Source organism: Cimex lectularius, unplaced genomic scaffold (genome assembly GCF_000648675.2).
Source record: "Cimex lectularius strain Harlan isolate CLEC.00 unplaced genomic scaffold, Clec_2.1 scaffold111, whole genome shotgun sequence".
Lineage (NCBI taxonomy): Eukaryota > Metazoa > Arthropoda > Insecta > Hemiptera > Cimicidae > Cimex > Cimex lectularius.
Window position 1 is genome coordinate 1,264,152 of NW_019392681.1, and position 25,333 is coordinate 1,289,484.

Here is a 25,333-nt window from a genome sequence, read left to right on the forward strand (position 1 = left end):
GCTAACCTGGCCCATGGGGGAGTCTACATCTACTGCTAGCCGGCCTGTCTCGATATGCAAGATGTCGATCGGCGAGGGAATATAATTCGTGTGACGGAACCACGGCGCAAGGCCGTTTCGTGTGAACCGGCTGGAGACTCGCTCGCCATCTCCATTAGCTTTTTAGTTCAACTACGATCCACGCCCAGTATTGATTCGAGAATAGAAACGTTGCGCATTATTTCCTCCCCTCTACGTCTCTTGTTTTCTACAAAAAGCCCGATCCCCGTCGCCAGCACCAATTCTATCATTTTATTTATCGGTCTCCACTTTCCACTTTCTAGCCTTTATTCAATTCTCTCCCACCTCCATCCTATATGTTATTGACTTAATGCCCTGGAATTATTCTTCAAATAATCTCCTATTGTCGTACAGTATCACACCAAAGAATAATTGTGCATCTGCATTACTTTTATAATTTGAATATATGTACCTTATTTATTTTTTTACATACATTACGCTTTAATAAGCTATTACTGATATTTTTAAATGCTTAAAATAACATTACATATAATTAAATTTTAATTAAATAATTATGTAAAATCACAAATACAAAAAAATATGTTAATTAATATAACACGCAATACATTCTTTAATAAACTAATAATGATATTTTTAAATACATATAATTTCACTAAATAATTAAGTAAAATCCCAAATACAAATAGCTAAAGNTATGTTGAAAGTGTCAGTGAGATTATGCTGCTTTTTGAGATTACATATAATTAAATTTTAATTAAATAATTACGTAAAATCCAAAATACAAATAAATATGTTAATTAACATAACACGCAATACATTCTTTAATAAACTAATAATGATATTTTTAAATACATATAATTTCACTAAATAATTAAGTAAAATCCCAAATACAAATAGCTAAAGTAATAATATTATATGCAATAAATCCCTTAATAAGCGATTACAGATGTTTTTAAACCTTTAAAATAACATTACATATAATTTCATTTTCACTAATTAATTAATTATGTAAAATTCTAAATGCAAATAAATAAATTAATAAATATTATACACAATAAATCCTGTAATAAGCTATTACTGATATTTTTAAATGTTTAAAATAACATTACATATAATTACACTTTTATTAAATAATTACATAAAACCCCAAATGCAAGTAAATATATTAATATGACACAAAATAGATTCTTTAATAAGCTATTAATGATATTTTCAAATGTTTAAAATTATATAACATATAATTAAACGTTCATTAAATAATGATGTAAAATCCCAAATACAAACAAATTAATTAATATTATACACAAAAAAATCCTTTAATAAGTTATTAATGATATTTTTAAATGTTTAAAATAACATTACATATAATTACACTGTCATTAAATAATTATGTAAAATCCCAAATGCAAGTGAATATATTAATTAAAGATTATTCTTAGATTGTGTGGGTTGGTGTGATGTAGGTTTTAGAAAAACTTTTTCTTTATCGTGCCAATGTTTTGATCTTTATTGAGATCATCTTCAGGGCCTGGGATTTATAAACATTGTTTAAATTTTACAAATACATGTAGGATGTGAAGAATTTTTACAATACTAGAAAATTCTAGATTAATAAAAAATGAATTATACAATGTGATAAAAAATTTTAGATTTAAAAAAAATTATACAACGCTAGAAAATTTTAGATTCAATCAAAGTATTTGTACTCACTCAAATAGTTTGTGTTCCTTCTTCCACTTTGATTGAATCTAACATTTTCTAGCACTGTATAATTTTTTTTTTAATCTAAAATTTTCTGTATAAATTCAGTTTTTTTTAATGTAAAATTTTCTAGCATTGTATAATTTTTTTTCACATCCTACGTGTATTTGTAAAATTTAAACAATAAATCCCAGGGCCTGAAGATGATCTCAATAAAGATCGAAAATTGGCACAATAAAGAAAATGTTTTTCTGAAACCTACGTCACACCAGACCGCATCTCACGACCTCCAAATAATCATCAAGTATCGGTCACTAAACACCACACATAGTTTTAAATGTTTTAAATAACATTACATATAATTACACTTTCATTAAAAAATTAATTACATAAAATCCCTAATACAAATAACTTAATTACTTAATATAATACATAATAATATTTATTTAATACAACAAATGTGCATTTATTTAATACAATTATTATACTAATTTAATGTATCTATTTTTAATATGCATAACAAATTAATAAATAAACAAATTATATCTAATTGGAAATTTGTAAAATCCAATTAGCAACTATAAATTATTTTTTTATTTTATATACAATATTTACATAAGACCATGTGAGGTTACTTATTTGTACTTGTGTCTAGCAATTTGTCCCATTTAATTGAAATATATCATTCCTTGGCTTTTTATAGAGAGTATGTAGGAATCCCACCTGATATGAGAATTGTACTTCAGAATGGCAGTGACCATTTGTTTCCCCTGTATAAAAGTTTTACAATAGGTCAGCACATCTGGAATATTATACAAAATATATTTTACAAATGGAAATAAAATTATAAGTACATTCATATACAACCAATTATTCAAAATTGGTGTTGGCTGCGGCATGGCTACACCTGGCTTATGGCTATAAAGCCAATACCAAAAAAAAACCTTAAAACAATTTTAAATAATTGTACAATTGAAATCTATAGAAAATATGAATGGTAAGCATTTACTCTCTTTATTATTAAAGTGATCTGTTGCATGATAGCACATGTATACAAATTTATTAATTAACATTTAATCAATGTAAAGCAATGGGTTAATGTAATGAAGGTTAAAATAATTTTAAGTAGCAGTACAGTTGAACCTTTATAGTATATATATATATATATATATATATATATCTGTGTGTGTGTGTATTTTAGTAAACACATATTTTTCACCTGTTAAGAAGGTACTTAAGGAATTATGTTGATCTGATGCCTATGTGTATGCAAAAACAAAGATTAACCTAAATCTGGTGGATAGATGGATAAAACTTAGGTCTGACCCCAGACGCCTACACCCAGGGTGGTTGCACACTAATTCATGAAGCCTGCCAGTAATTTATTTTAAATTAAACAAAAGCAGCTTAACCAATTCTCTTAGCAGGGCACTACCAACTCAGGACACCTGAAAAAGTTTAACATCATTATTAAAATTATTTACTCTATGAACATTTATTCTCAGGCAGCCGCTCAACAGCATTGATTCAACCAAGTCTATAAGAAAATTAATGGATAATTAATAAAGATAGATTAATCTGGGCTCACTGGTGCATAAATATGTTTATTAAAAATAATCATTCTTAAAAGGAAAGTATAACTAAAACAGAGAATTTAACAATATACATTTTTCGGAAATGACCAAATTTTTGGTTCGTCATCCCACAAACTCCGATATGAAATTTCACGATTTACTAAAAATTGTTTTTATATTATTTATATTCACTAACTTGAGCCATAGCTTTACACTTAATAATCTTTGTTTTAGCATATACATACTAGGCATCAAATCAACATAATTACTTTTGTATCTTCTTAACAGGTGAAAAGTATGAGTTAAATATATACAAGGCTCAATTGTACTCTTTGTTAAAATTGTTTTAATCTTCATTATTATTATACATTACTTTGCATTTAATCAATTTTAATTCATGCATATAACTACGCAATAAAATAATATAAATAATAAATGATGGAGTGAGTATGTTATTCAATCTTTCTATAAAGATGCAATAAACTTGTAAATATTTTAAATGTCGTATTTGACTAAATTTCTTTTCTATTTTGCATATTTATACCTCTAACCATTTAAATAATTGGATTTTGTATCAATGTACATTTTATTTGTACTTATTCTGTATATTTTTTTAATATTGTCTTCCTGGTTGTGCTTTTAATACAGGACATACTTTGAAATACAGGATTGTGCTTTATTTTCATACTTCATGTTACGTATAAATTTATTAGGCTTAATTATCTTCTTAATAATAAAAGCTATATGCTCTATATACATATACATATATATTTTACATGTTGTACACTTACGAAATTATATTTTTAAGGCACGCAATTAACTTATGAATGTTAAATTTGTTTTTTAATTTGTATATTTACTACCTATAACCAAGATTTGTTTTTGTACGCATTACTTATATTTTTATTTATATTTGTTATAAATTATATTTTTTTAATATTCCAAATGTGTTGACCTACGGAAAACTTTTTATAATTTATGTAATGTAGTTCGTTTTGTGTTAATTTTTAATCGTTTATTGTCTTGGCTGCGTTTTTAATTACAACTTTGTAATGAAGGTTAGCTTTAATATCATATTTCATGTTATTGTTGTTATATGCGTCTGCTAATCGATTGTTACGATTGGAGAATATGATGTGCGGTTATAACTTGTGTCGTCTTGTACCTGTAGCATATAAAAGCAGGATTAGTTCCTGATGACAACAACGAAGCGCTAGGTTCATTCTTCAAAGTTCAAAGGAAGGAGATAGCAATTAGCAACGCACGTCTATATGCTCACTGGTCGCTGTTCCATTCGGTCGTCAGTGTCTCCGCCTATTTTGTACCTGGAAGTACGCCTGAAATAATTCGGATGACTTTAAGGACAGTCGCGTCCTTCGCCGTTCAGCCGGCCGCATTCCAAGAGTCGATGTCCTCCCGGCGTTGACATCAGGCTGGACAAGCTGGAGGACATGGAATTGTTGAAACCCGACCGGGTCACCGAGTCGGTCCTCTCGTATTTCCAAAACAGAGGCTATTTGGTGAGTCAGAACAACTTTGACAACCCTTTGGGAGTATGGTTTTTATGGATTATTGTCTGCTTCAGCACGAAAACAGCAACTACACCCACCCGTTGACGGTGACACAGGAGGAGAGCAGTCGTTACGACGATGCCCTACGGGCTTGTTCAAAGAAAAACTCTATTTCGTACACAACTACTGTCAGGGATATCGCACAGGCAGAATATCAGTTTTCACTGTAAGTATCTTAGTTGTTACAAAAGATTTTCTACATGAAAACATTTACCATTGTGAGAGTTCTTCATGTGGTCTGCAGGGTGATGACCTCTAGTTAGGTTGTTTCCAATCATGTTGGTCTGCCCATCTTCAATGGTCTGGCCTGTCCGATGCTATTTGGCTTTTCACAATCTTCAGCGCCAGGTCTGTGGACTGGGACCCTATGTCACTAAACCAGTAAGGGTAGGGCAGACCGATATGACTAGAAATTACCAAATTTTTACTTTTGTTTATTTAATCATTATGAATATTACTCTAAACCTCGATTATTCAACTATATATCCCAACTGTGTTACATGCGGTGTTATCAACTAAAACTAAGTACAAAAGCAAAATCAGATTTGTATCTTATGATACCTATAGAAAACAAAGTAGTACTATTTAAAGTACTAGATTTATCGATTACTTTTTTACTGACGAATAATCTTGATCTTGGTATGGCCTCGATGAAAAAACAAATTCACTTGTTATCTACCAGTCTTTCGACCTGTTTTAAGGTCGTTATCAGTCGAAGTTTGCAAATTGATATAATTAAGTTTTTGATAGATGGTTTCAAGTTCTTTGAAGTCCAACTCATTTCCAACATTGCCAAGGACTGTAACTTCTACAGTCAGGGTGTTACAGTCCTTGGCAATGTTGGGACTGAGTCGGTCTTCAAAGACATTTTAAACTATCTATTAAAAACTTAATAATGTCTATTTGTAGACAACGTTATGATTGTTTTGCCCTGATGATGACCTTAAAATGGGCCGAAAGCTTGGAAGTAACAATTGAATTTGTTTTTTCATCGACACCATACCAAGATCCGGATTATTCGTAACTTATTATTTTCACCCCTGGTTTTTTAAAAACTAAACCTAGAAAAAAAAAATTAAATAGCATTTTTATTATAATACTTCTATGTGTCTTTATTCTATAATGTATACAGTATATACCAGTAATTCCCAAACTGTGCGCTGCTGCGACTGTGTTACAAGTGCACCGCAAAAATTTTCTATAAAAAATATTATTTTTATATTTTTCAATTTCACAAGAGTCAATAGTTTTGGTTATTTATTAAACAAAATAAGAGGTTTAGATGCTTTTCTGAAACAGACTATTATCTTAAAGTACACGCTGAAAAATTGTGTTATATTAAGGGCGTCAGAAATGTAAAAAGTTTGGGAACTATTGATGTATACAATTTGATATGTGTAAAAAATTAGAACGTTTCTCATGGTCTAAATACACCTGAGATAGTCTAGCACATAAAAACGTAAGTAACTAAAATGAACTTTTAACTCTTCTGAATATAAACAAAATAAATATGAACTTTCTTCAAAAATTCCAGACAAATTTGAGCAATAATGTAACATATTGAATGATAACAGAAATGTTATGTGTAGATACATACAGAATTACATATTTTCATGCAATGAACATAACTGAATCAATAAACTAAACAATGGTGTTTAGTGACTGTTATTTAATGATTATTTAGAGATCGTGAAATGTGGTTTGGTGTGATGTGGGTTTAGAAAAACATTTTATTTATTGTGCCAATGTCTCGATCTTTGTTGAGGTCATGTTGGCACTGTAATGGCACTGGCAAACTAAAATAAAGCAAATGTAAATAATAAAAGTAATTGTACAATTTTGTTGGTTTATGTTAGAAAACATTTCCATGTGGTTTTTTTACTAAAAAAATACATTGATAACTATTTTACTTATTTTTTTTAAAGACATGTACAACATATTTTACAACATTTTTACACTATTATATTTACAACATTTTATTAAAAAGCTTGGGGTGTCCGTGGTCGCAACGGTTTAGGCGTTGACACTGTAAGGCAAATAGTAGGGCAAATTCCAATCTCAAATTTGATAAACGATTAACAATTAATTTAATCATCAGCAGCTCGATTAATGAATTAACCGTTAATTGTTAATCAAATTTGAGATTGATTAAATTAATTGTTTATCGAATTTGAGATTGATTAAATTAATCGTTTATAGAATTTGAGATTGATTAAATTAATCGTTAATCGTTTATCAAATTTGTGATTGATTAAATTAATCGTTTATCAAATTTGAGATTGATTAAATTAATCGTTTATCAAATTCGAGATTGATTAAATTAAGATTGATTAAATTAATAGTTTATCGTTTATCAAATTTAAGATTGATTAAATTAATTGTTAATCGTTTATCAAATTTGAGATTGATTAAATTAATCGTTAATCAAATTGGAGATTGATTTAACTAATGATTAATCATTAACATTTAATGCCAAAATTTACGGTTAGAAGATCAAGGATGGGCTTGAAATCCGAAGAAGGCTCATATATTGTCAAGCATTATATGACGAATAAAGTATTATTCTATGATTACAATCAAAACATAAGTTAAATCAGAATCCTTACTCTCCGCTAAACATTATTCCTTAGTATTGTTATTATTATTAAAATACCAAACTATTAATGGTTTATCTAGAAAAACGATTTATATTTAATCATGACTAATTATACAGATCGTAAATATTTAACGAATGTATCTAGCCTTTAAATGGTGAATGTTGAACTTTTTGTTGTCAAAAATTGTATGAGTAAAAGCGCGGCGCGGCATCATTATGTAAATAATTACGTTGAATGACAATTTAATTAATCAATAAATTGATTGTTTAATCTGATTAACGATTAATGATTAACTTTTTAATTGTGAATAGTTTGACAATTAATTAATTGTTAATTGTGATTAAAAAAAATTAATCGATTACGCCCAACTCTGGATCCCCGATTAAGTGGCCCTGCATTCGAACCCAACATACTTACAAATAGGATTTTAAAAAAACGGCACCCTGAGGGTTCATATAAACTTGTAGTTGAAATACCCTCGTAAAAAAATAAATAAAAAAAATTAAAAAGCTTATTTCATATTGCATTAAAATTAATTTATTATCCATATAAAATAAAAAAAAATTAAAAAGCTTATTTCATATTGTATTAAAATATAATTTATTATCCATATATAAAAAAAATTAAAAAGCTTATTTCATATTGTATTAAAATTATAATTTATTATCCATATAAAATAAAAAAATTAAAAAGCATTTCATATTGTATTAAAATTATAATTTATTATACATATAATATTTTAAAAGATTTGACCATCTTGCGTCTGTGATTTAAGTTTGTTTACAATACATTTTTGTATTATTTATAAGTAATATTAAAAAAAAAAACAAACTTTCCAACAGTCAGCCGACCTGCCGGTTGGAATACGTTGGCTTCCCTGAAGTTCATCCGCATTTTACACGTTAAAAAGTTATGCTAAACAATTTTACGTAAAACCTCTCATCTTACAATAATTTTTTATTAATCATTAAGAACATGTCAGCCAAATAGAAAGTGTCCATTTTTTGAGAAAATGCACATAGAGAGGTTAAACATATCAAAATTTTTAAATAACAGGTTGAAATCATGGGTGAGGAGTCTGCGGGAGCATCAGGTCCGAGTCGAACTGACACAATTAATAATGCCGATTCTGTGCCACCTGTATCTCGACAGCCTGGCACTCCATTCGAAAGCGTCGTGCGCCAAGTTTCTTAAGAAAATGCTACCACCAATGAACAATGACTGGCTTCCCCTGGTTGAACAATTGCTAACAGTTCACAACTCTGAGGACCTGGCATCTCATCCTCAAGTTTGGTACTTCAGGTATGTCAAATCAAAATCGCGATTAAGAAAGAATGTTTTTTAAATTAATTTTTAATGATTTTAGGCATTGCAAATGTGATTTAAAACTAAGCCCCTGCTCGATATCAGCTTTAAGAACATTTTTAACAAAGAATAGTCTTCATATTTTAATACCAGTAATTATAATTATTTTACCTTTATTTTTTCAAGTGAATTAGTTATTTTTAGTAACAATATTTTTAAGGCATATTAATCCATATGTTTAGCAGTCATAATTGACCTTTTTTAATTATTTCAATTAATTCTATTTTTTAATATTTTTAAGCCTCTCCATTCCTACTTTGATGTTACAATACTCACAGAAGATGTTTTGAACAATGAAACAGACACGGATGAAGTGAGTTAAATATTGATAAAAAATGTTTCTATTTAATTATTTATTGGCGTAAATTTTACAGGAAACGTCTAAATCCACCGTGGAGACTATATATGGCGATGGATTTTATGTACCTTATAAAGATAAAACAATGGAGGAACTTCTTAGGGAAATTAACAACAAGAGAATGCAGTCGACTCCACCTCCACCGCTGTTGGTTTACAGAGGGCACAAAGCCGAAGGGTAATGTCAAAAAACCAACAACAAATTTGTGTGTAACTCGAACTGGAATTTGTTAGAATCGTCTGTGGAAGAGTGTCGTCCGAGGGAAGGCTCGCTGCAACTGGCGATCACAAGTCACAGGTTCGAGTGTGGGGCCTTGGCGAAACTAAGCTCATGCCGAAGCTCCATCCCAGTTATTTTTCTTCAGTGCAACTAGCTGTGGACACAAAGCTCATTGACGAATCTTTAGCACAGTATGCACCATTTTAAACTTAATATTAATTCCTAGTATATTTATTTTTTAAACTTTTTTAGAATCGAAAAACAAAATTGGTTTTTAAGAGGTCACAGTGATACAGTTTATGATTTGTCCTTCATAAGTGACACTGAATTTTTAGTATCTGTCTCGTTTGATACTACAATGAGGCTGTGGTCGTTAAACGACTTTTCCTGTACGGCAGTTTACAGGTAATAAGGTACATTTTGTGTTGTTATTCAAATAAATGGACCTTTTTTTTTTAATTTAGAGGCCACTCTTCTCCTATTTGGGGTGTAGCCATTTCTCCGATATCAAACTATGTCGCTACTGCTTCTCAGGACAAGACAGCCAGAGTTTGGAGCCTAGAGATGACCTATCCTCTCAGGATAATGGCCGGGCACTTAAACGACGTTACTGTAAGTTTAACGTTTAACTTACACTTTCTTAACTCTCCCTCAAAAAGTAATAAATTATAAGAATTTATCCAATCTTTTACTGGTTTTATTTTATTTTTAAGGATCTCTCCTCACTATTCTAAACAAACACTTTTGATTATAGTGTGTCAAGTTTCATCCGAATGGGAGTTACATTGCCACGGGTTCAGTTGATAAGACAGTTCGGCTGTGGTCTGTCACCGACGGTAACATGGTGAGGGTGATGGGTGGTCTCCAGAACCAAGGTGCTGTTTATTCTCTGGCGTTCAGCCCCAATGGACAATATCTTGCGTCCGGTGGGGACGACAAGTCGGTATGGATCTGGGACATTGCGACTGGTTCCGTTCTATTCCAGCTTGCCGGTCAAGAGAAGCGAGTAGTTTCAGTTGATTGGAGCCACGATGGGTCAACAGTCGCAGCGGCCTGTTACGACGGTGTTGTCCTGCTTTGGTCTCTTGACAATGAACAAGCCTGGTAATTTTTTTTTCTCATATCTTTGCTGTGTACTTTACTCATTTAACTTTTTGTTATAGCACTGGTGACATCACATCAAAAACGTATCACACAAAATGTTCAACATTGCTCTCCCTTCAATATTCCCAGAAAAACACTTTAGTTGCCGTAGGCGTTCAGAAATAAATTTTCTGTAATTCCTTAAATGAAGAAGTTTTTAAAATGTACATATGTAATTTATTTATTTTTTGAATTTTTCGAAAGGAAGTTTTGCCCTTAAAATTTCAAGAAAAAAAATGTATTGTAAAAACTACTAGGTAACTTGTTATATTTTTTAGACTTTCTGTAAATTCTTAGCTATGTGATGTTTATTTTATTCCTTCCATTTTGTTGTTAAGACTCATTTTATTGATATTAACTTGAAACCTATGGTTGTGCATTTTTCCTTTTTCATTATTTTACTTCAAATTTAGTTTTGTTTAAAATTCAGTGTTCCCAATGTCACATTGGTTCAGAACTTAATTCAAAATATGTTACACGATCTCAAATAAATGACTTAATTTTTGAACATGCTAGAATACTTTAAACCTTACTAACTTTTAATTAATTTAATTTTTTTTGTATATTTGACAAAATAATTATTACAAGTAAGTTAACCAAATTAAGTCATAAACTTGAAACCTTTTTTTGTCGTAAGTAGTTTGTATTTGGTGGGTTTTGAAAGACACTTCGAGGGATTGCAAATTATTGGCACGATAAAGAAAATGTTTTTCTGAAGCCTACATCACAAACCGCAGCTAACGATTTCTGAATAATAATTTCAAAAAGTGTCAGATTGGCCTGAATGTATGCTGCCTGAATGCTTTGCTATTCAGCATACTAATCTGAAGGCCCCAACGAACATCATTATATAAAAACCCTAAATATGGGTCATTGGAGTATTAATACATTTTTTGTCCACCTTTTCATATTGAACTGTCATGCTAATAAATACATTCATACATATTTGAAAAAAAAAACTACAATAGAAATCCTTATTAATTCAAAATTATTAAAATACCCAGAAATACAACTATGGCACTGTTATAGAGCCAAGCTTTGACCCTGCCATTAAATTTGGGTTGGATACAAGACCATTTATAGAAAGCACCATGCAATTTTGAGTATGACCTATTCTGAGTCTAGAGAAACTGATTGATCTTTGACTCAGGCTTTTAAAAGGTCATCGACTACTTACGCCGATCATACCTAAAAACTTGTCTGGTACAGTTCAACATTATAAATGATTAAATTCACTAATTTCGTGGTCCGCTTGACCAATTAATATATTACAATTAATTAAGGTTTTTAATTGAGATAAAAAGCCAGTGTCATGAGCGGGATTCGAACCCACGATTTTCGGTTTGATACGCCGCTGCTCTACCACTTGAGCTATCGTCCCTCCTTTTTACCATTTTTCAAATGTCGTGTAATCGGATTGGATTCTCGACGACAAATGGAATGACCACCTCGATCCAAAGGTGAAAAATGGCAAAAAGGAGGGAAAATTCAAAAGGTGCTGTTGAGCTGGGAAGTTGGTGTCCGAGTGGATCGAGGTCACGATAACTCAAGTGGTAGAGCAGCGGCATATCAAGCTGAAGATCGTGGGTTCGAATCCCGCTCGTGACACTGACTTTTTATCTCAACTAAAAACCTTAATTAATTGTATTATAAATGATGGTGGTACATCCTGGCTTTTATTTTCCTTCTGTACCTAAGCATCAGCAAAACTAGACAGTATTTTGAGAATGACATATTTTCCAATCAGATTAGAATGGTGTTTGTTGATAACCTACACTCAAATTGCGAATAATTGTACCGAGTATGCACTACAGTGAGGCAGGAGGAAGTTAGTATATCTTTGTAATAAAAGTCATGCAGAGTAGGATGGTCTTTCTCTTTGAAGCTTGGTTGTGCACCATTTCTTTTAGACAAGGCTAGTGGGTTCAATTTTGCAAGTTCTGCAAAACAAAAAACAATATCTGGGGTACAAAACTAGCAGTATGACTTCTTGAATATTAGGAAGGTCCGAAGCTTCCTTGTGTATCACCTTAATGGATAAATCACTGGCATACAATTGCTTGAATATTAAGTGTAAATGGGTTGGATACAAAATATCTTTCTGTTTATGTTTTGGCTCGTGTTGATGACAATGTGTCAACTGAGCATGGACCAACATGAGCTTGGTGAGACCAATAGCTCTTTCACTCCTGTTCTGGGCTGGTACAGTCCATGACGGTTGGAACATCCTAATTATTCCTTTCCTTCATTCATCATAAATTAGCAACCAATCAGCACTTTTTCTGAGATCATCCAATTTATGATCCTTTTCCGATCAGAGCATGGTGGTGCCTCCAGACAAATTCTGCCGAGTACATAACACAGTGCATTAAGAATGACCCGTATCTTCACTATACACCTCTAGTTATAACCCTGATATAACAGCAATTTAAAATAACAATAAAAACAAACATTGTTAGAAAAACAGTATTATTTTAGATATTAAATGATTAAAATACTAAAGGCTTACCTCCTTCTCGCGGTGCATTAAGAGACCTTGTCCAGTCCACCTCGAGTTTCCAATTTTCTTTTTGGCCTTTGTGCTTCTTACCCAAAGAAGTAAATTAGTACCAAGTTAAATATATATATTCTAATATAAAGGAATCATGTTTACCACATTAACTCAAAGTTCGTATTTTTATTCAGAAATCGTGAGATGCGGTCTGGTGTGATGTAGGTTTCAGAAAAACATTTTCTTTATCGCGCCAATGTTTCGATCTTTATTGAGTTCATCTTCAGGGCCTGGGATTTACAAACATTGTTTACATTTAACAAGTACATGGATGTGGAAAAGTGAATTTATACAATGCAAAATATATTTTTTATATTCAATCAAATTATATTTTGCATTGTATAAATTCACTTTTCCACACCCTAAATGTATTTGTTAATGGTAAACAATGTTTGTAAATCCCAGGCGCTGAAGATGATCTCAATAAAGATCGAAACGTTGACACGATAAAGAAAATGTTTTTCTGAAACCTACATCACACCAGACCGCATCTCACGATTTCTGAATAATTATCGATTAACGGTCACTAATCACCACACGTTCATATTTTTTAATACATTTTTGGTGGTAGTGGGATGGATCAAAAATTCCTGGGGCAATGGTAAGAATTGAACCTAAGACGCAGAGCCTTTGTGCAAAATTGAATGAAAACTATATTCCTTTTATTTTGGAGGGCCAATTAACTCGTCTATGGCCTCTGCTGGGATTCAATCCCAGATCTTAGGTGTACGAATCGGATGACTCTCTGGTCCTCTACAGTCCCCACAAAATTGTGTATCCAACCTAACCGGATTACCCAGTATATAAATTACTTTTTGACAATGATCATAGTTAGAAAAGAAACAAAAAAGAAAAAGTCTGTTTTAATATTTTACTCAATATTCATAAAAACTGCACAAAATTATTTTATGTACATTAGGTTGCCATCACAAATTAAAATTACAAAAGGAAAAATATTAAATAAAATCACAAAACAGGAAGATACAGCTTGATAAAATCGATAGTCTAAAGATTTCTTCCAACATTAAAGTTTAAATATTTAAAACTATTACGGTTTTTCTCAGGTAATATAAGAATAGACGATCTCCAAAATGTGCAACAACATTAAACATGAATAACAAGACTTTGGTTTGAAAACATCAATGTTTTCAAAACACTGTTCATCGTTTGAATCGGTTTCCTTTTATAAGTTGTAATGCCTTGGCCATTAACGGTGCCTTCTTTTTCTTCACTAAAAGATAAATAACCGTGTAAAATTAAAATACAATAATCATGTTGACATAATTGAAAAAGAACATTAGTTACTTATTTGAGGTGTCCCCCTGGAAATAGAGTGAGGAGGGGCAGGAACTGTCGTTGTCGCTTGGACACCAGGCGTATGGCCACCGATTACCGCTTTAGCCAAAAGCTGGTGTTTTGTATCAGAACTAGACGAAGGTTTGCTTGAAGATGAAGCCGAAGATGAAGAGATAGCAGTTCCAAATTTAGCCTGAAATACCAAAAATGTAATTTTTTTTAATAATAAAAATTAGATTACTTTCTTTCAAATAATTTACCTGTTTTCTTGCAATATTTCGTGGAGGTTTAACAACACTGTCAACATACGCCAGCTTCGCTGTTCTCACTGGAGTCGACTTTGCTATAGCATGGTGTATATTTGAAGTTACAGCTTTTAATTTTCTCTCTCTTTCATCCATGCATCTCTAAAAGTTAACACTAATAAATATCGATGTTTCAGGTAGGTGGGATAAAAAACAAAAAAACTAACCAAGTAAAGATCCCTCCAAGATTCCATTTCCTGTCGTTGTTCCCCTCTAAAGTCTTTCTTGCAGTGGAACTGCCAAAGAGGATCAGTTTCTTCTATTAGGTACGGATTATAATGTTCCACTACATATAACTGGTCTGCATTCAGTTTCTCTAATAATGGTTTAAGAATGTTGTAAGGAACACCACCAGTGAACTCCAAAGCTGAAATGAAATAAATAAATATCTAGTTGTTTTTTTTTTAGGTTTAAAAATTGCTGGAATTATTTACCATCGATGTTTGCAGACAGAAGCTGCAAGCAAAGATTGTATAAGGAAGGCACTTGATGATAGACTCCGAATTTTGCACCAGAGTAAACTTTGGTCCTGGAATTTAAATCCAACTTATTTCTTAATATATTATAATTAATTAAGGTTTTTAGTCGAGATAAAAAAGTCAATGGCACGAGGGGGATTCAAACCCACAATCTTCGGCTTGATACGCCGCTGCTCTACCACTTGAGCTATCGTGACCTCGATCCACTCGGACACCAACTCAACCGCATCTTTTGAATTTTCCCTCCTTTTTGCCATTTTTCAAATGTGTAATCGGATTGGATTCTCGACGACAAATGAAATGGCCACGGAGAGCTTTAGTGAAGTATACTTCGTTTTTTTAATCATTAAATTCACTAATTTCATGGTCTGCTTGACCAATTAATATATTATAATTAATTAAGGTTTTTAGTCGAGATAAAAAAGTCAATGGACGAGGGGGATTCGAACCCACGATCTTCGGCTTGATACGCCGCTGCTCTACCACTTGAGCTATCATGACCTCGATCCACTCGGACACCAACTTCCCATCTCAACCGCACATTTTGAATTTTCCCTCCTTTTTGCCATTTTTCTTAATACTTTATAAATAATAAAGATGAAAAAATAAAGAAATAAGATAATACCTCAGATTCTTAGTAGTCATAAGAGACAACATCGTGTCTTCTTCAGACATCGGCTTTGAATTCCTTCGGATGTTTTCGGGTATGTGAGGAAGCGGTTTGTAATTAGGAAGGATTTCGGGCAGGGTGTTCTCAATATCTAAATTGAGAGGCTCGAGTTTGACAGGCTTGCTGAGGGCTTCAGGCATTTTGAAACCGTCTTGGCTTGAAGAGGTGGAAGAGGAGGATTTATTGCGTGAGGATGATGACGTCGATGAAGAATTGTGGGAGGATTTCGACTTAGATGATTTCGATGAACTCGAACTTTTAGGAGAGTTTTCTTCTTTTGGTTTCTTTTTCTTTTTTGCAACGTAGCCTACACCCATGAGGGCATCTGCAAAACTAGCGCCTAAAAGAACAACTTTATTGTATAAACCATTTTATAATTAATAAAATCAAACTAAAAAAAAAAAGATTACAATTTAATATTTTTTTAACAGCATAGATAAAGATAAAACAAACCTGATCCTTGGTCAATACTTCCATCTTCATTCCTTTCAATTTTGACTTTGGAAGGCTTGCTACTTTTTGAGCTAGACCCTTCTTTAGAATTGAGTTTTTCTTTTTTCACTTTTTTCTCATTAGCCTGTATCAATTCTTTTAGATCCTTTGAATTTTTTTCTTTAGATGATGAGGAGCTTGATTCTTTCTTTTTACAGTCTGAACTCGAACGGCTTCGTTTGTCATGATGACTAGACTTGTGATGATGGGATGACTTATGGTGTTTCGACCTGTGCCTGTGATCGCTGGATTTGTCACTCTCACTAGTTTCAGAGTCTGATTTTGAGCTCTCCTCTACTTCTTGTTCCTCGATTTCCTCCTCCGCTTCCTCTTCGGATTCTTGATCATCTGAAGACTGAGAACTTTCACTTGCCGCTTCTCTATCGTTGTCTGAATCGCTTTCATCTTCGCTCTCATCTGATGCACTTTCCTCGACCACTTTTCGCTTTTTATGTTCATGTTTTGGACTATGCTTCCTGCTCTTTTTTAGACTTGGACTGCTATCGCTATCCTCATCAGAAGAAACTTTCTCCCTTCGAGAATGTTTATGCCTATCGTATTTATGTTCAACATTTGAAACCGACGAAGAGTGAGATCTTTTGGACGTGTGATGTTTCTCACTTCTGTGTGTTTCGCCATTAGTTTCTGAATGATTTTTACTACTAACATTATGTTTATAACTAGATTTTTCTTTTTCTTTCTTATAATTATCTTTTGACTTATCATGTTCTTTATGTTTCTCTTTAGTTTTATCTCTGTGGTTCTTTTCACTCTTTTCGGTTTCCCTGTGTTTCACTGAAACAGGAGGACTGACTTTCGCTTCAGGCTGCTTAGGTTCGTATACCTCGGGTTCGGTTTCATTCATCTCTTCGGCAGCAACCATCGCTTTCCATTTTGCAACGAGAGCTTTCGCAGCATTCCCAACTTCCCCATTGTATTTTCGGAGAGCGTTGACGCTCCTCCCGACTCCAGTCTCTTGTAAATGTTGGACCAAAATTGGCAATACATAGAGCCTCTGAATGCATCTTATCATCTGGAAAAAATAAATAAAAATTCAGCATATCTATTGTGGAAGACATAATAAAAAATAGGATTCAGACAATTAAATACATTTCGAAACCTAATAAAATGGACAACCCACAAGATATGTAAATAAGTGTAGCAAGTTTGTTTGATGTATGGTCTCACCAATAAATAAATATAAGTCAATATATAAAACTAATTATGAACAATAATTTGCAAATTGGTTCTTCAACGTCATTGGCTAGGTGGTGGTTGTTGGTCTGCAAATCGGTGAACACAAATCATGTAAATCTGACCTAATCATAACCTAACCTAATCTGACCTAACCCTAAATCTGATCGGCTCTTAATCACTCTTCTAAGTCCTTCTACTCTCTTGAAAATTTTCTCAACGGATTTTCCTCATTGAAACCTAAGCCTGTGAGAGCTTGGTTGATCAAATCAGGTCAAAAGTTAAAAAACGGGAAGGGTCGTCAAGTGCCTCGGAAGGTCACCGGCAAGTGCGGATCTGTTTGAGTACAATTGTTCCCTGCTCTAACAATTGTAGGGACTCCCATCTCTAAAAAGCTGTTCCAAACGGCTGGTATCGAAGACTGCAGCACCTCCGCCAAAGGATCAACTGGTATGCTTGTCATTTTGCAAAGTGTATGCAGCTATTGCCAAGACATGCCGACTTACAGCAAATTTGCAGAATATCTGGAGAAGTGATATCATCAACATACATTGGCACAATCTAGAACTGATTCTTAGGCAATTTGTTGTTAGAAACTGCCGTTTACATCAAAGATAGTAAAATAAGTAATTATTGTCAAACAAGAGAGTTTAATATACAACTACCCATCGGGTATTGTGGACGAAGGGTCAGACCGTACAATACTTTTAGTAAATTAATTACAAATCAAATTCCAAAGTGTTGGGATTCAAACGCAGAACAGCTAGTGTGACGAGTCAGATACCCTAACCACTCAGCCACCGCGGTCCCAATAAACACCAAAAGATAAGACAGTATAACTTTCTTATTTACATTGAAATATAATGATTTATATTACTATCACCTTACCATTAAATATAGTGATATTATCTTCTTCTTTTTCATGAAAAGTATAGTACAGTTTTACTCTTTTTTTTTCATAACAAGTAGATGATGTGGACAAGATCCAAAAACCAGTCAAAGTATAACTGATTACTTTTCTTTTTTACGACAAACTATAGAGCATTAAATGCTTTCTTTTCAACATTGAAATATACAGGATTATCTTTCCTTTTCGACAACAAATTATACAACAGGATACTGTTTTTCTTTCTTATGTCGTAAGCTAGTACATCTTGTATGGCAGGAAAAATTAATTCCTGCCATACAAGAGAGCTAAACGTCCAACTACCTTTTACAATGCTTTTTTCTAAATTAATCACAAATAAAATTCCATGGGCTATGTCTGGACTTGGATCCAGAACAGCCGAGTCAGATGCCCTAACCACTTGGCCACCGTGGTAATTTTTATCTTTTTTTTAAATCAAAATATATAGGACTCTCCTTCCTTTTTATAACATAAGTATAGTATTTTACATTTTTTAATCAAGTGTTGGCTAGATAAAAGGACGAAAGTATTTACCAATTCACTAATTTCGTGGTCCGCTTGACCAATTAAATCATTACAATTAATTAAGGTTTTTAGTTGAGATGAAAAAAAGTTAATGGCACGAGCGGGATTCGAACCCAGTCGAAAAATGGCAAAAAGGAGGGAAAACTCATAAGGTGGGGTTGAGATAGGAAGTTGATGTCCGAGTGGATCGAGGTCACGATAGCTCAAGTGGTAGAGCAGCGGCGTATCTAGCTGAAGATCATGGGTTCGAGTCCCGCTCGTGCCATTAACTTTTTTTCATCTCAACTAAAAACCTTAATTAATTGTAGTATTTACCAATTTTTTTTTTTTTTTTGACAGCAAACTACATGATATAAAGGATTATCTTTCTTTTTCTTTTTTTTGACGTCACAATATAGTGGTTTATCTTTCATTTTTGACAGCAAATTATATCTTTTCCTTTTACATCATGAGATCTTTCCTTTTTACATTAACAGATAATAGATTATCTTTGCTGTTTTCACGAAAAGAGAGCTATCTATCCTTTTATATTTTCAGAACACCATGTTTACTCGGATGACTCGGTTATGCAATCTGACCACTAAGAATTTTATTATGGCTGGATCTAACAGTGACAGCTCTGTTTTCAGTCAAATTCAATTATTTTCTTTTACCTCACAATATCCTGATTTTTTCTTTAATATGAATTTATATCTAATAAGCATGTGAGAATTAGAGTGTGGACCATGTTAATTTATTATGGCCTAATTTATGAACTAATAAATTATTGGTAACATGTGAAGTTTGTCAAATCAGACATTTGATGTTCAACTTTCACTTCTTTGATATTCAAGCAGCATCGTTCCTTTTTCTGCTTTCTCTTTTCTCAATACCCAAAATTGAAGGCATGTATTGACAAGACGCTCAAGTAATGAAGTTACAACTGAACATCACAGTTAAGAATCTTTGATCAATGTTAACAAACAAAAAGATATTGTGATTTAAGTTATAGAAATTCGTCTGTTTTGTATAAGCACTTAATGAGATTAAACATTCTCTGTGGTCTGAAGACAAATCCTGTTTTTTGGTTGTTTCTATCAAATACCCCTTCAATAGCATTGTTTCTCTTTCTGTCTGTATTAGAACAGATGTTAATTTCAACAGGAGCAATTTCTATAATTCGACTGGTACTGAGATTCAAGACAGCTATAGGTTAAATATATAATTGGTTCAGTTTTCTATTTCAAATTCTGTGAAATTTTTTTCTTCAAACTTTTACCTTCTAAAGGCATTCTGGAAGGATGTAGAACTAAAGGTGACAGTCACATGGAGAAAATTTTAGTAAGGTACATTTTATTTTGCAATCTTAATTTGATGGGACGATATTTTTTAATATTCTTATTCTGTAAATAATCTAGATAAAATGGACACCCAATAATTCTAGAAGGCCACAACTATCATTTATATTAAGATACTCGATCAAGTGTAACGTGAAACCTAAACTGGCACAGATAACTATCAAACATCAGACATAAATAATTTACTAGCCCAGAATACATAATTGATCACTTCAGATCAGATGAATTTGGTTAGAAACCCTGATCCACTGGCTGCCAATTCAAACAATAAAATCAGATTCTCTTGAGAATGACCTAAATTTTTTTCCCGGTCTTAACTTTAAAATTGTGCAGAGGTGGAATTTTATGGTTTTATCTATTAGACATTTCAGCATTTTGCTAATTTCATCAGTGCTTCTAGCTAGACAACAGTCAATTAACAACATTAATTTGCAATTTTGCGTTTTGTTTTGGTTATTCAGATGTTTTTTGGCTCCTTGCCACCTGAAGATACCAAAACCACAAGGACATCTCACAATTAAATTGAATGATGTTATTGAAATTACTATCCTTGTAAAAATAAAATAAGTGAGCTGATCTAATTCATGTTTGATTTTTTTGTAAAGACGGAAAGTCAAAGTATGAATGGCAAGTTGCAGCATTCCCTATCGGGTGGAAACAGTTATCCCTGAATAAATAAGTGTGGAAATTAGACTACCAGAATTAAATAATCTAAGTTGGCCTAGTTAAGTATCTTTAATCTCTGAGAAATTGTTTTTGTATAAATGATTAATAGTCAGGTTTTCTAACAACCTTATAAGGCCTGGTAATAACGGCAATCAGAAATTTTTTGATTATAAATGCTGATATAAGTTGATTGACCGGCTCAGTTCAAATATTTACCGAGTTCAAAGATTCTCTCGTAGAATAGCAGAGCAGGAAATATTTGTTTTTCTTTTAGCGTTTAATTGTTTTAACCAAAATATTTCACATTTTGTAATAGCTGCATTATGTAATGTATAATTGTATGTATAACACATGCAATTAGCATAATGTAGTCACTGAAAATATAAGTGCGCAGACCACCACTTTAATTTGTGAAATGGGGTCCCCCTGATCATCCTGACCAGTATTCTTGCAAGTTTTGCCTATTAGGCCTAGAACGCACTGGGATTCTTTGAGTTGACTCTTTGAATCACCGGACAGTCTCGACTGTGTCTAGCCTGAGCCTGGGCTGCCTTGACTCATTGTTGCGATGAATCTGGTGTGTTGCGGGCTAGCATTTTCGAACTCTTTTGAATCCCATTCGATGTGGGATTCTTTGACACAATATTGCGCAAGATTTGCCAGTGCGGATGTGAATCGGACTTCATTTGTTTAGTTGAAGTTCTAATGAGTGTTTTCTTGAAGATTTTGATACTGTCTTGTATAAAGGTATGTTGTGGAGTACCGAGTTGACTTTACAGTTTATTGAAAACATGCATTCCCCATCGGTGTTTCTGGGATGTATCATTCACGGAATACAGAAATCGGGAATTGAAAAGCCAAACACTGAACGGTTTAACCCAAAAATTCAGTGTTTCCGTCGCCAAAATTGAAAAAAAAAAATGCACACTTTAAAAGGACAGTTTTTATTGCATTTCCAATTGGATGCACTACGTACAATGCAAAAAAGAGCAAGGGAAATTCCTGAGAGCTAGTTCCTCAGTCATTTTCGCAAGCACTGATGAATGTGAACTGAATCTTGGTCTGGACACGGTTTTTTGTTGCGGCGCAGAGTCGGGGCTGCATCGCAACAATGAATCGATTCAAAGAATCTCAGTGCGTACTAGGCCTTAGACATGCATCGACAGACCTGGATGAGATTCTCTCGTACAATAGAATATCTAGCTTTCTTTTAGCTCATAATTTTTAATGTTGCACATTTTCTGGTTTCAAAGTATATTTTAATCATATTATAATCTGATTTTGAACGTTACCTATCCAAAACAGTATTAATTCTATTCCAATTTCTTTTCTTGCATTTGTACCATGATATTATAGAAGTACAATTTCTAATTACTCTTTATCTTATTACATGTTTTGTACATTTTCTAGTTAGAAAATTCATTTTAATGTTGAAAGTATTCTGATTTAGTAGTAGCATCTTAAGTAGTTCTAGAAGACCAGCTTTAAAAATGATTCTCCCATCATAAGGCACAACTTGGCATAAATATATAGTTTTCTCATAGCTTGTAATTAGTAATTTTGAATTTTTATGGCTACATTTCACATTATGCCTACTTAGTTTAATACCCATTTCTTAGATATACCAATTTAAACTTGATCTTAGGTATTGACATGGCTCTCATCACTGGAAGGTAAAGGTCCCGGGTTCAAATCCAACAGCCCTATGTTCAAACCGACATACTTACAAATGGGCTTTTTTCAAAAACACCGGCGTATTTAAGGGTTCAAATAACCTCCTAGTAGAAATACGATCTAAAAAAGAAAGTTTTTGCAAAATAAAAGAAGAAACGGCAAGGCACTACCTTGCAGAGTGCAATAGGTATGCTAGGTCTAGATTTGAAATCTTTGAAGGAGCGGACATCACCAAATCACTCCCCAAGATTAAATGGTCCAAAATCTTGGGGTTTGTGAATAGGTCCAAGAGATTTATGCAGGACATGTGAGGCGACCAAGTCCTGGACTTCTTAGGGATGGTGTACGAGTCTAACCAGGCATTTAACCCCTCAGGTCTTGGTCGCCCTCCCTGCATAATATATATAATACACATCTTTATTTTTATTTTTTTTATATATGTATTTTTTTAAGGTTTGAGGTTGATAAAGAATTATGACAATCCTTTCCTCTACTGCAACCTAAGTAGATCTATTGTGGAACGCCTATAAATTACAGCCCTATAAGGTTTGCATTTTGAAAAATGAGCTTTTTCCTATAAGACTAAGCACTTTCCTTGGTGACACTTCCCGGACCTCTTTTGATGTGAGAAATATTCTACCGAAGTGACTGGTGGGTAACTGGGCTAATGCTTCACTTTAACTAATACGTACCGATGTCTCTGGATCCTCCCGAAAGAGATGGCATGTTTCTCTCTCTGCTTTGCCCATCTTCTTCAGACGATAGTTAAGAGGGCAGTGACTGATACAGAGGCTTATGATTTTTCTCAAATCCTGTCTGCTGAGATTAAGTTCCTTCACCTTTCTTTTTACGAGATTTATAAATCTCTTAGCTTGTCTTTTGCCTGGTGCGTTTATCCAGCATTTGAGATTTTCTTTCTCAAGCCATTTTTCCAGTTCCAACTTAAGTACACATCCGGGAGTTGTGGGATCCCATGGGTGAGGGGACGACCTTTTTTAGGATAGTTAGCCTGTTCCTTCTATGTCTTCATGCCTGGGAAGTAATTTTGTTCTGTTTTCCCAGAGCTATTAGGCAATTCAGGCACTCACAAATCTGAAGGTTCTTATTTCATCGGTAAAACTATCAATTTTGAAATGTTGTGGTCACTGATGTAAAGTTAACCAACCAGCTGTTAATCAACAATATATTTGGTAGGATCGGGGATATGGTCCAATGAATGTCGTTTCTAGGTCTGTGATAATAGTTTGTCAAAGGTGTCATATATTTATTTATTTTTACGAAGGTTCAGAACAGCAGAAGTAATATCAACCCTCAGGGTGCCAGTGTTTTTGGAAAAAAACAAAAACATTTGCAAGTATGTCGGGTTCGAATGCAGAGCCGCTGGATTCGAACCCTGGATCTTTACCTTACAGTAATTAGCGCAGTGTCAACGCCTAAACCGTTGCGGCCACCTTTATTTATTAAAAAACATTGTATTTAGTATAAGAAATGACAAAAAGAGAGAAAAATGTTGATAAAAGAAAACAATTTTAAATACTGACAGAGAATCTAGCCCTGAGGGAAGTGAAATAAAACATCGAAAGCTTGGCATGGCAAACATTCATTGGATAACATCCCCGATCCTACCAAATATGGTGGTCACGTCCTCAAGGGGACGAAGCTGAAGCTTAATTGTACTGAATCTTAGCTGGTAAATCAATCCGGATCTTAGTCTAGTTTTCTTTAATCAAGTTGCTGTGACTTCTGCTAGTTAAAAATTACAATTTATGTCTCTAATTCAGGGCAGAAGAGGATAACAGACTCTCTTGTGGCTTGTGATCTTGGCCTAGATTATCAAGTTTTCTCTAAACCTTGCAATTGGGATTTCTAAACCTTTTCCAATTACATTTTCCAGTATGCAGAAGTAGTTTTGATTCTTATTTCTTAAAATTTCCCATAGAAAGTTTATTTTGCACTGGAAACATGGCTGGTGTTACATGAAAGGCTACAAAACGCTTATTCATCCATCTTTACTGATTTTATTATAGTTAGCTTTATGTGAACTGAAAATAATTTGCTTTCATAATTATATTAATTGAAAGAATAAGGTAAGTTATTTCAACTGGCCTAGTTTGTCAAAGATAAAAGAATTTCCGTTATAGCTGATTAAGGATCATAACTAGCATAAAATGGCAAGTTGCAAACCTAAAGGATTCACCTTAAAAGAATAGATGACCAGAATTTGATCTGCCGAAATGCTTCTGGTGATTGTAATTTTGTGCAAATAGGAAAAAATGGGATGGGAAAGATAAGGACGTCTGGTATTTTGGTCGAAACATAAAAAACTATTTAGAAAGTTTGGTGTGAAGGGTAAAAAAAAGGGCGATACTCACGCGTTCCGTGTTTTCTGGACATCTTTCTATGTCCTTCTGGTAGTGACGAATCTGGTCGAGAAGCCGTTTGCCTGACATGGCTCCGGTCAAGGAGAGATCAAAGAAGTGGGTTCATAATTCCTCTGGCCCGGTTCGTTTCTGCAGCTGTCTGCCTGGAAGAACGTGCATGCCTGGTGAAGTGGCGAAACTGGCTCGTGCGCCCGCTGTCAGCATCCGTTGCTAGTTGCAGTACACCGAAGTCTCCTCCAACGCGTTTCTCCGTCAAAGGCGAAGCAGCTGTTTCACCTGGCAGGGATGCGACGTCACCGGCCGACTT

General features: G+C 33.4%; 2 protein-coding genes across 2 annotated transcripts; one reads left to right on the forward strand and one right to left on the reverse strand.

Annotated features, from left to right (window-relative positions):
* Positions 1–4,446: 4,446 nt before the first annotated feature.
* Positions 4,447–10,743, forward strand: LOC106668677 (TAF5-like RNA polymerase II p300/CBP-associated factor-associated factor 65 kDa subunit 5L). Its single transcript, XM_014397647.2, has 11 exons — positions 4,447–4,816; positions 4,882–5,033; positions 8,521–8,766; positions 8,831–8,921; positions 9,071–9,142; positions 9,204–9,364; positions 9,421–9,597; positions 9,659–9,811; positions 9,871–10,018; positions 10,161–10,510; positions 10,570–10,743. Exons 1-11 carry the CDS (start codon positions 4,748–4,750, stop codon positions 10,673–10,675), a joined length of 1,725 nt encoding a protein of 574 aa, XP_014253133.1. The 5' UTR covers positions 4,447–4,747; the 3' UTR covers positions 10,676–10,743.
* Positions 10,744–13,997: 3,254 nt separating this feature from the next.
* On the reverse strand, positions 13,998–25,331 carry LOC106668614 (transcription elongation factor B polypeptide 3). Its single transcript, XM_014397527.2, has 8 exons — positions 25,018–25,331; positions 16,304–17,375; positions 15,806–16,190; positions 15,136–15,230; positions 14,869–15,068; positions 14,657–14,803; positions 14,406–14,589; positions 13,998–14,331 (listed from the first exon to the last, which is right to left on the reverse strand). Exons 1-8 carry the CDS (start codon positions 25,093–25,095, stop codon positions 14,261–14,263), a joined length of 2,232 nt encoding a protein of 743 aa, XP_014253013.1. The 5' UTR covers positions 25,096–25,331; the 3' UTR covers positions 13,998–14,260.
* Between the last annotated feature and the right edge of the window lie 2 nt (positions 25,332–25,333).